We start from the raw sequence: 12,234 nt of genomic DNA on the forward strand, positions 1-12,234 counted from the left end.
GACCTACATATGGTAACTGTGGGAGGGAATAAGGGAATGTACAGTTTTAATTACCCAGAGGCTCAGAGGACTATCCATAACATTTTTCTCTTTACCACTTTTAGGAATAGTATTCTCTGGAGTTCTCAACTACTTCACAGTGAGTGTGTGATTTTCTTGATTTGTGGATTCATTCCCTTAGCATTTGTTAATATTATGAGGTTAAGCCATTGCTACACTTCACTTGGTTTCATGATGATTTATTAAATTATGGCTCAGATACTGCTTTAAAAATTGATTTCTGATTGCACATAAGAAATGGTCTTTGAGGGAGAATATTATGCACTGTAACCCACAAATTCTGAACTCAGTATCTTGGTTTGCTATCAATTTTCTACAGGACGCAGGACAACTCAGTCAGCCTCTCCAAGACTGATCAACTAAGCGTAGTAAATTGATGAAAGTGCATCAAAATCAAACCCCTCTGTTTATAGGATGACAGCACTCTAAATGTTTTAGGTAAGAATTTTCATTCTTCTGCTCTAAAATATCATCTAATGCTACAACAGTTGTCTGCATTAATTTTATTTTGAATTGCTTGAGGCCATGAAAGCCATTACATTATTTGCTCCCTTTGGAATTTTCCCCATACCTAAATATAAGAAAAAATGTAAGATAATCAGATAAGCTTTGTTTACAAGGCTCTCTCTGGTTTACCTTATAATGAAGGTGGCTAATTGTTGTTCTTGAAGCTAACTTTCTTCATATTCTTATCCTTTGAGTACATTTCCATGCACCACCACCTATTTCACTTCTCTCTGTTCTGACACATTTATCTTTTTTCTTATTCTATTTCCAAGACTATTAAAACCATTCCAAAACTCTATGATAATAATTTGTTTATACAAATACAGCATATAGTACAGCACTGATAAAATAAACTTATGACCAGTTTTCAAGGAAATCGTTGCTTGACTAACTGCATAAACCTTGCAAGTTTATGAGAAGACCAGCAGTTTTGAGTAAGTGGAACATATGGAAGTAAACATATAATTACATAATCTATAACCTAAGATCAACAGGATTTTTGCAAATGTAAAAACTAATTCCTCCCCTTTTCATGGGAAAAGACTGGCAGAAAAAGTCTGAATCTTTGCCTGCAGGTTTATGGACAGGAATGGAAGCAAAACACATTAGTTAGGACACCCTAAAGACAACAAATTTAAAAAAACCCTTGGATACCTACAAGCAAGATGCCCACTTTTAGAATGCCATTTAGATTCTTTTTATCTGGTAGAGTTAGGCACCCTAATACAGTAATATATCCCAATCTGGGCATTTCTTTTAGCATGACATTCATTCTTTCCTCTTGTGCACTGCTTGCCACTGAACAGGAAGAAGGCCTAAAAGAACTTGTGGCTGCCTTCTAACACCACATAACCCTAACCCTAACCCTAACCCCTCACACTACATAAGGTAAAGCCTGTGGCTAGGCTACGTTCTGGCAATAAAAAAATATCCTGTTGATCTTATCTTATAAAAGGTCCACTTTGAAACATTTTTAAACCAATACAAAGGTTAGGCCTATAATTTTTTAACTTACTGTGTTTTAGTTTAAAAATGGAGAAGAAAACTTATCTGAAAACTTATAAAATTCTTGTTATTTTATGGAGAAACAAGATAAAACAAAAATCGGGATGGCATGCCAGCTGTATTTTAAAATGGTTTAGGCATGTATATAAGAGGCATCTGTCATGCCTTTTAAAGAAAGAGGACAGGCAGAAGAAACAGAAACACGCAAATTTGAAATGAACATTAAGATATGCCACAAAAGATTGTGGGTGAATTACATCGGAGTTGCAAATCTTTTTCTTGTACAATTGAAAGATCAAAGCAGTATGACCAGAACCCAAAACTTAATTTAAACATAGTTGTTGCTTTATAATATTTATATAATATTTTACAATATTTGGTTTCAAAAGCTCCAGGCAGAGGTGAGATGCAGAATTTCTATGGAATCCTTTTGTTGGACCTAATCAGATATTGACTGCTATCACCCAAGGACACATCAAACTATAGGCAATGATTGATCCAATATAGCTTTGGTTTTCCATTATAAAGGGTTCCCTTTCATTAGAGTTTTAAAAGATTTAGTGTGAGAAAGTAAAGACCCTGTATTCGTGACCTGGAATAATCTGCTCTTTATGAAAGGCTGACAAACTGCAGAGAATCAAAGAATGTGCCTGCGGCTGCAGGGGTTTTATCTGAGTCTAATCTAGGGGTCACTGGAAAATTCAATGAATAATTGAAGATTCATCAAAAAGAACTTCTCAGATTAAAAGTTACGTTTACTGTGTGAATGAGAAATCCTGGAGTGTTGCTTTGCTTTTGTGTTGTTTGAAGTAATTTTATTTTTTTTGAATTTCAAGAATAAAAGAAACAGCTCAAGGAAAACGAATAATCACATCAGCTGTTGGTTTGTCCTCCTAAAATGTAGCAGCTTTCTCAGTGAAAATGAACTTTCTATATTTAAGGTAAGTGATGCTGCAAACCCTACACCTCAATTACAAAGTAGGACACAGCCATCTATCACTTGCTCTAGTATTCAACATTTTGTTTGCATTTACACAGTTTTTCTTTTCAGATCTTGGGCAAACAGTAGACAAGTGAAAAAATAATTCTGTTGCAATTCCCAAACTGAAGGAAAATTGAATGTGTTTTCTGAACCCTACTTTTTGAATTGGTTTTTGTACAACAGCATGCTATTTTGAGCATTTATAAGATGTTTGTGATGGAAAGCTGCCTGGTCCCAGGCTGATCACCCGCTATGGAGTATTGACTCACAGGGCAGAGTGGAGGCACAGTTCAGCTAGGAATATGCCTCCTGTACAGAACAGACACAGAACAGGACTGTGAAGTTCTGACTGTTGATCTCTAAGAGCACTGAAGCACTTTTCACAACAAAATAAAAAGCAATTTAATTTCAGTAGGAATAAGAGAAAGTAAGCTTCAGGGACGTTCCCACAGACAAAATGTCTAAAAAGTACCACCCTGAACTTATGTGTCAAAGCAATGTCAAACAACACCACCAACAAAAAATGGACAATTCAATGTCCAGTACAGTGTGTTACCAGTTATGCTGTGGTTAGTGACAGCAAAATGGCAGAGAACAGACTGGCAAGGAAGAGGATGACAACTGCCTCCCATAGAGTGAAAAGATCTCTAATTTGAGGTATGGAGAAAATAATCGCAGAATATGACTGAAAAGCAAATGAGAGGAAAACAGACCAACACGCGAAGTTGCATCTGCACTCTGTTTTTTCAAAACTTGACTAATTTTCTGTGAAACTCTTGGGAAACCACTATGCCTCAGCTGTTCTGGACTGCTGCACCTGAGACCTCTGCCCATGATGTTGGGGGTTCCATGTAAGCTCAGGTACAAACTTAAGCTATATCACAGATGAACCTGTATTCCTCCTGGACCAATGCTGAAGGTAGACTGTCTCCAGTCCTGTCCATGGGCCATGTCTCCTTGGATGGACCTTTTGGTGTTGACCAGAATCCCTGTATGGACCTGGTTCATCATCTCACTTTCTCTGGGACCATTGATGGCAACTGCTTCCTCTGGTCCCTGCCTGAGCTGTTGAGTTGGTTGCTGTGTCTGGCTTGCTACCCTTGATGCCTTGTTGACCTGGATTCATGCCTTGACCCTGGATCTGCATTATTGCTGCAGACTCAGTTCATGGTTACTATATTAGGCTTGACCAGGGTTGCTTCCCCTGAGCTGCTGGACTCACTGAGCCTGTGCCTGCTGTCACGCTTGGCTGCCTGTTCCCCTGACCCATGAGAGAAGCCAAGTGCTCCCTGCTTGGAAAGGCAACCAGAATTGATAATATTCGCCTTTATATCAGTAGAAGTGTAATTTATTTCAATTTACTCAGCTAATCATTCTCTGGTTTGATAGACCGTTCTGAAGGCTGCAGGAATCAACCCAAATCTTCTCTTTTACCTCAGCAATCTCTATACTGGGAAGGAATGCACACAGGTGATGGCTTACAACCCAGTCCTGTTCTAACTAATAGGGAAATTCTCATCCTCTTCAAAGAGAGTGGGAACAAACCTTAGCTCTCAGTCCTTGAACCCACAAAGAAGATGACAAAAGCTGTCTCCTGCAGAGCCTCATTTAACAGAGGCCTTTATCAGTATGACAAGATGATCTTATAAACTCACACAGGGAAAGTGCATGGAGAAATACAGGAACTCCGCTAGTACAGAGTCACAGATATAAAGTGGGTATGCTTATTAACAAAATGTCATGTAATAATTCACTACTATAAATGACTTTATAACACAATATTATTATTTAGAACTAACATCATATAGTCTTTTAATACAGTTAAATAATACAGCATTAATATAATACAATCAATAACTGTATTAAAGCAGTAAAAAAAATCTACTTAATATGTCCATATGTGGAAGTTAATTAAACCTGCTGTTTTATTACAGAATTACAAGGAGAATTGTAAATGTTTAATTTTCCTAAGCAGTTTCTAAGCTCATTTGCTCTCCTTCCCTTCCACACAAATGTGGAAGGCTGAAGGTCCTTGGAAGTCAGGTAGAAAATATTTCTACAATCTGATTTGGATGAATGAAGTTCAGTGGGGTATAATTTGACAAATTACTTACACTATTTAAAAACAAACAAAAAAATCTCTTACCTCCATTATCTTTTAGGTGCAGTGCTATCTTGGTGTCATCTATAAAGGAAATTCAAAGTTAGTTGAAGGAAAATGCATTTTTCTAGGTCATGACTCATTTAAGAAATGATTTTCTAATGTCAAAGAAATTCCACAACTAGAAAAGTATTTGGTACTTAACTCAATGAGAATTAGATTATGGTGTTTCTTACACTGAGCATTGCCTCACTTCCTTACCACTAAAAAGTAAAATCATTTGTGAGACTGTAAAGGAGGATTCAAAATACTGGTAAATAAGGGTACTAGAGTTTGTCTCATAAAATTTACAAATAATTAATTTACGTTACTTGTTCATACATGTCTTGAGCATTCTATCATGTTAAGGACAATATGATCAACATATGACAGTAATGTAAGACAATGACTTAGTTCCTCTTGCAAGAATCATGATAAGGTGTAACAATATTAAATCCTATTTATTTCCATATTCCTCTTGTTCTTGTCAATTTTAATAAACCAAATATCAGGGAATATCCCTTTTAATGCAGTCTAAATACTGCACTGACAGTTTCTAAACTTTTATAACTGCAAACAAAACCAGCTTTCCTTATCAGTAGACTCCCACCTTCAGCTCAAATTTTCCTCTCACAGGTCACTAGGAAAATGTGCTTGTACTTTGTACCTTTTCGTCTGTTAACATACAATTTTAACACACACACACATTTATACATGTTCTTTCATTAATCTGAGTTAGCTTTCCTGTCCATCTGAATTTTCTCCCAGAGCAGGAAAGCAGAATATCCCAAGCCCACAAAGGCAAGATTTAAGCAGTCAGTGGGACAAGGACGAGAACTGACACACCATCACTTGCCCAGTTCATTTGGTTCAGAAGCCTAGAGAAACTATTTCACAGCAACAACAACAGTGAGCACTACATGAAAAGAGCATTGTCAACTGACTGAAACTAAAGTAAAAGGGCATATTTCAAACAGTTTTTTAATTTGGATTACCTGTAATTTTTACCTGGCTAAATAGGATACCTAAAGGAATTAAAAATCTAGTAAGTCTGTAATGGGAATTTCTTCACTAACTTTAGTAGGGCTCTCTACTGCTACTATTTCAAAAGGTTTGGACTATGGCTTGATGGTAAAGGAACATGAAGAAGTCACTTCAACCTCAGGTTTTCCAGAAGTCTGCCTGACCTGTCTTTGCTTCTCCTGCACCATCTCCTCCTCCAGCCCTCATCCCCTTTGCCCCTTTTTATTGCAAGAGTGAGTTGCAATTTAAAAGCAGTAGCAGACATCGCCTTGACTGCAATTACCATCTTCTTCTGCTGCCCCAGAGAGAAAAGGTCAATATGAACACATACTTAAAGGAAATAAATTTCATTTTGACTTCTAAATGATTTGTTAGCACTATAGAATAATGCAGTGTATACATGCCACCTTCTGTGGGCAGGCTGGTTGGAAGGTGGGAAGTGGTGGATCCTCTGGTGGTTGTTAAAACTCTGAACCTTGTGGTGGTTGGCTGAAGGGTGGTGGTGGAGTATGGAGGTGTTTCAGTTGTGTCTATATTCTTCTCACAAATCTTATCTTTTGCCTGTGGGGAAACAACAGAAATAAAAAAGCAAAAAATTAATTCCCAGTGGAGACCGTCAGCAAATGAAGAATTTAAGCATGGACATGCTGTCAGAATAAAAGGAATGAAAGTAGAAACCTTAAATCAAGAAATTTCAAGAGCTGCTTCTTTTATCTATCTTTTTTTTATTCCTTTGAAGTACTGTACACCACATTCAGCAACATATATTTTTTCATTTATCTGTAAAATTTACAACCCTCAATTTTTTAATGACAAGGCTTCAAAGTCTTCCTGGATTGTCAAACATGTCATTTCCCTCAATCAGATTTTAAGAACTAAAGATTATAATTCAGATTTTTACTCTTCTAGTATGAAACTCACTGCCATCAATCCAGGTGCCATAACATATGTTAAAAAAGATATGTGGGAATTAAACTGTATCTCTTCATAGTAAACAGTGTGTAGTTAAGTGGAGCATTTATTTAGGCTTTACATGCAGTTATCACAGAAGAACACACATGTATGTGTAAAATGTGTGCATGTATTCAGCCTATAAAATATTTATATTACAACAGAGCAACACATTCACTGTATGCCTATTAAGTTTACATAACATTAAAATACCGTATATATGTATATGTGTATATATAATAAAACAATTATTATATAAAATACATTATAAAATACTACTACAACAAAAATTATTATATATATTATCACTCTATAAATAATAGTCACCATCATATAATAATTTAACTTTCCTTTTCATGGACAAATATTCTGATACAAATCCTAAGTCTATTGTTTGTTTGTTTGTTTAATTTCTAGGCACTCTTAAAATTCTGCAGATATAATGCAATTTCTCTTATGGATCACACAGTTTTGCAGGAAAATACATCCAACTAACTTGCAGCAAATATGGGAACTGCATGTAACTCCTGCTGTCCACATTCATTTTAATGAGAAGTGGAGTTCCGTAAAGCCTGTTCATTTTATTGAGATCTGGCTGTCAAACCCAGTCAACACTGTCTTTGTTTTAATATGAACAGGTATTTTATTGTCCTTTGTTTTACCAGAAACAATATATTACATTAAAGAAAAGTATTAACCCCTGCAGGATAAGTATTCTTTAAATTTTTAATGTTTTTCTTGAAAACCACTGGCAATTTCACTGATACAATTAAATCAAAATTTAGCTCAAAATCTATATTACAAATAAGGAAATATTGCTGTGAGAATCCCTGTTATTCATCCTCTTAAGTGAAGGCACAGAAATTTAAAAATTGTGTATTAATTATTGATCCTTAATTGAACTCTAAGAGTCAGCTCAGGTATAATTCTAGAAGTTGCTAAGTAAGTTGTTGCTTCTAGAGAGTCTGAAAGCTGGACAGTGAACTGCAACCAAGTTGACTGAAACTTTGCAAATAAAACTATTAGTTTCTCACATACACTTAGTGTGTCGATAATTTCCCCTCAGATCACCTACTAAACCTTGGAACACTAGTTGAACTGAAACAAGAAAGGAAAAGCAGAATGGGATTCTACCGTCCTGCAGAGAGCATTCTTTTAGATAACTTAATTTACAAGCACAACTGAGTCCTAACTAATTATAATTGGATAACAGCAATATAAAAGTTGTGCAATATAATAACATGTTCCCAGTAACTTTCACCTTAAATTCTTGCAGACGCTCTCCACAGAAATTATGTTCTTAAATCAGTTGATTACAAACTACAAAGCTGGAGCTTCAAGGCCATGTAACCAAGCAGTAACTGGGATGCAGTTATTTTGCAATTACAGTTGTAAGAAAAAAATTATTTCCATTAGTCTGAATTTATTTCATTACTTCTCTTTGCTTCTACTGGGATAAAAGAAAAAAGTGCTTTTCTAACTAGACACCTGGGGCTTTGTTTTGCCCTGAGTTTCACCTGACAATAACTTTCAGAAGGCCTGTGTTACTGAAACTCATGAGAAAATTTAGCCCATTCTGCAAAAATGGGAAAAAACCTGCTCTTTTTTATGGTCATCAGGAGATCAAAAGTGTCATAAATTCATTTGTTCCTATTACTACAATCCTCAAATGAGAAAGAAAGAAAAATGAACACACAGCCCCCTCCACTCCCCAACTCCCAAACTAAAAATGCTTATACAGTGGGAACACTGAAAAAGAGACACCAGGAGCATATTTATATATGTGTCTTCCAAATGAACTGCTCTGGTCTGGGAGTACCCCAAATAACTTTCAGAGGATGTTTATAGTCCCTGTTTGACAGCCTGCCACTACCACAGTCAGGTATCTTTCTCATCCTCTCCCTGCCTCTCCATGAAAGGAAATCCAAATGCCCATTTTATCTGTTTGAATTCATCTGTGTTATTTCTTTTGTGCTAAATGGTTAGACCAGATTCCATAATCAAAATGCAATGTCTGGTTTTCATTTGAGACTACTCTGGCAGAGAGTTTTCTGAAGTGAGGAATACCACAGTTTCTTCTGGTTAAAGTCTGAAATCTAAAAGAAAATCAGCACAAGGACACTGTTTTGGGTTAGGCTTTCTGTTGTTTTTTTTTTCTTTCTTTCTTTTGTTTGTCCATTTATTGCTGTTGTTGTTTTGTTGGGGGTTTTAATTTTTTTTTTATTTTAAGTATTTTCTCCAAAATAAAAATTCCATTTGTGTTCATTTTATTCCACCAAATGGGGAGTAAAATTACTCAGCCTATTCCTCTTCATTATGCCTTATGGCATTTCCCCTCAGTGATAAAAGATAAATATAGCATGACTTTGGCCTTGAAATCATTCTAGATAATCTGAAGAAATTAATCAAAAGCATCATAACTATTTAAGTTGCCTCTGATGGGCTGAGGATGTAAAATACTCACATACCTCTTCAGGGCAGCCACTGTCTACCCAATCTTGCCGGTGACGGTCAAATCCACTGGAACATCTTTAAAGGACGAAATACATAGAATTTGTTTTGATGGAAATAGAAGGAAAACAAGAATAAGAAATGAAGGGAGAGGAACATAAGAGAGTGACAGAAAGAATAAGTAAATGATGTGATTTAAAATCCATATGATTTATGTTTTATCAATTTTATTCAGGATGGTGTTGTTTATAATATGCATCAGTCTGTTAATCCACTCCAGTGAAAGATGTTTCAATGAATGAGGCTTTATATTAGTTTCTTTAAATGAATTTATAGTTTTTACACAGGGGTATCTCTCTTCCACTGGATAATTACTCTTAAGACTGCACTGACCCATAGCACTTTTAAATTTGATGTCAACCATAGGCACGTAAATTGGTTTAATTATTTTTGTCCAGACTTCTTAACCAGGAAAATTTAATCCCACAAAGGATGCAGTGAACCAGTCACTGTTTTTATCAGGCAAAGTGATCTGGAACATCAAGATACACATACAGCAGTGTGCTCAATGTTCACAGCTCCTCTGAACACTCCACGACAATTAGAGAATAGGATACAGCTGCTTCTGCCTCTTCACTAGATGCAGAAAACTTGTGTGCACATTTCTTAACAAATTATATGAGTTTAATAACCTGTTCACAATATCCTTTCTCATTTGCAATATATAACAAAATAATGTTCAAAAAACTTGTAACACTTCAATACAATGATTCCCCTGGCAATCCTCATCTCACAAGAGTGTTATCAGTGCTTTTAAAGTAAAGTAAGTTACAGTTTCCTAGACAACGGGTTGCATCACAAACAGAAAGCATTACTAAAACGGCAAGGAAATAACTAAACAATGATATTCAACTTTGAAAAACATTCTTCCCAGTTAGGTTGTCTTTTATTTTAGAGGGTTTGGGGTTTTTTGTTTTCTTTATTCATTTCCGACCATATTTTGTTATGAGACAGGGTAATGTCATTTGGCACCCTTGGTCATAACCTACCTGACTACACAATAAACAGCTTTCTTGATGTATTTTAATAAGAATAGGCAAGCAAATAAGGCCACTATTATGGCTAGCTGTATTTAAGGGGTAATTTTTTTGTTCTCAAAGAATTGCAAGATGAAAAGTCATGCTGAGTGCTACCCTATTTCAACCGAGGCAAACAGGTGGATTTAGAAGAATGGAACAGTGAAATTATTTTTACAGTAGGAGGGAATGTTACAAGAGGATATAAACCATGTTAATAACACACTTGGGATATGAAACTTCTCCACAAAGTTATTCTGAGCAGAATCTATAATGTCTTTGAGAAAAGATCTTGACAAAATATTCATTCTCTTGTTATACTTGCACTGATCCACATTCCACCACTCACAATATTATGAAAAAGTATCCCAACGCTAACAGGTATCAATTATAACACACCCTATCACAACTGACTTCTCTGAAAACCTACAGCAGTAAAGAAAAAACATGTCCAAAACAGAAAACACAGAGACCTTGTTTTTAATACATGAGGCCCTCAACATAGGAAGGACATGAGTAGGTCCTTCTAGAGCAGGTCCAGAGAAGGATCAAAAGGATGATCACAGGACTGGAGCACCTCTGTTATGAAAACAGATTGAGAGAGCTGGGATTGTTCAGCCTGGAGAAGAGAAGGCTCCAGGAAAACCTTGTAGCAGACTCTTACTACTTAAATGTGGCTTGAAAGAAAGATGGAGAAAGACCTTTTATTAAAACTTGTAGTGACAGGACAAGGATCAATGGTTTTAAACTGAACAAGTCTAGATTTACATGGACATAAGGAAGAAATTTTTTAGAGCGATGCTGCTGCATCACTACAACAGGTTGCCAAAAAACCTCGTGAATGCCCCATCATTGGAAATGTTCAATGTCCAGTTGGATGTAGCTTTTACAACCTTGCATCTAGTGCCATGTCAGTGGGGCTGGACTGGGTAATCTTTAAAGGTGCCTTGCAACCCAAACCATTCTATGAATAAAGGCTACTGTTAAAAGTGTTTTCCTGCTGAAGGGCAAGTAAATCAGTGCTACACTGGGAGCTCAGTACTGCTTCTACATGTCTGTGGTGTTCTGTCTCCATGAACGTTTGAAAGAACAAGGAAGATCTTACTAAGCAGAAAGAAATGATGACATGACATTCCAGGTTTGAATAGAATAAATTTTCTTTAGTCTCCCCTACACTTCTCTGAAGTTTGAAGAACTTCCTTAGCAACTTCTGTGCCCATCTCTAATGCAACTGTACTTGGAGCTAGTAGGGACTAACAAACTTTTGTCTTAGATTTTATCTTGTCTCTAAATGGTGTCAAATTTAAAGTTCCAAAGATTAAATGAATAAAAATATATTCCAGTTACACTCTTACAGTTCTTAAGGGTTTTTTTACAAACTACAGAATTATGATGGTGAGTAACATTGCTGGAGTTAATTTATTTTTCCCAGGAATTAACAAACCATGAGAAATTGAATACAACCCATAAGATCTTTCAAACATGTGAGGCACTCTTGAGGTGACTCTAACTTATAAAACAAAAACAAAACAAAAACATTAAACCCTGGGCACTGTTTATTTAACTTTTGCTACTGATGCGTAGTGAGACCAAACAATATTATCAGAAAGCAGCTTTATCAGGAATGAGATAGGCCTCAGGCAAACCTGTTTGTGAACTTTGAGGCATATATAACGAGATGTCAACTGTAGCAGCTACTTTTGTTGCTGCATTGTTGATTTAGAATCCTGGAAACTGTCATTTCAGTGCACCATCCACTTTCCCAACTGTATTTTGTAGCCTGGTGATAATTCTCTGTTGCCGTTAAAACACTGGAGCAGATTTGATCAGCTATGCTGTTTATGCCATCTGTCAACATGGCTATTTTGTAACAACTTCATTTTCAAGTGACCACTGAACTCAACTCCTAGGAAAGCAGTAATAAAGATGTTCTAGGAAATGAGAGTAGGGACATTCATGAAATGTAACGAATTTCAGGATATGTGTGGAACACTGGAGTACTGGTTCAGGGAGGAAAGAAAGAATGAATGTGTCTGCAT

General features: G+C 36.1%; 1 protein-coding gene across 2 annotated transcripts in view; it reads right to left on the minus strand.

Moving 5' to 3' along the window:
* The window catches only part of PLXDC2 (plexin domain containing 2), a 246,037-nt gene that overhangs the window by 23,435 nt on the left and 210,368 nt on the right, over window positions 1-12,234 (minus strand). For both annotated transcript variants that reach the window (XR_011698271.1, XM_071560208.1), the window contains exons 10-12: window positions 9,137-9,197; window positions 6,125-6,278; window positions 4,701-4,739 (exon numbers count right to left, since the gene is read on the minus strand). Coding sequence is in view for 1 of the 2 variants with exons in the window: in XM_071560208.1 (XP_071416309.1) it covers window positions 4,701-4,739; window positions 6,125-6,278; window positions 9,137-9,197 (254 nt within the window). In the remaining variant the exon portion in view is untranslated. The remainder of the gene's footprint in view (window positions 1-4,700; window positions 4,740-6,124; window positions 6,279-9,136; window positions 9,198-12,234) is intronic.

The sequence above is a fragment of the Pithys albifrons genome, chromosome 7 (genome assembly GCF_047495875.1).
Source record: "Pithys albifrons albifrons isolate INPA30051 chromosome 7, PitAlb_v1, whole genome shotgun sequence".
Classification (NCBI taxonomy): domain Eukaryota; kingdom Metazoa; phylum Chordata; class Aves; order Passeriformes; family Thamnophilidae; genus Pithys; species Pithys albifrons.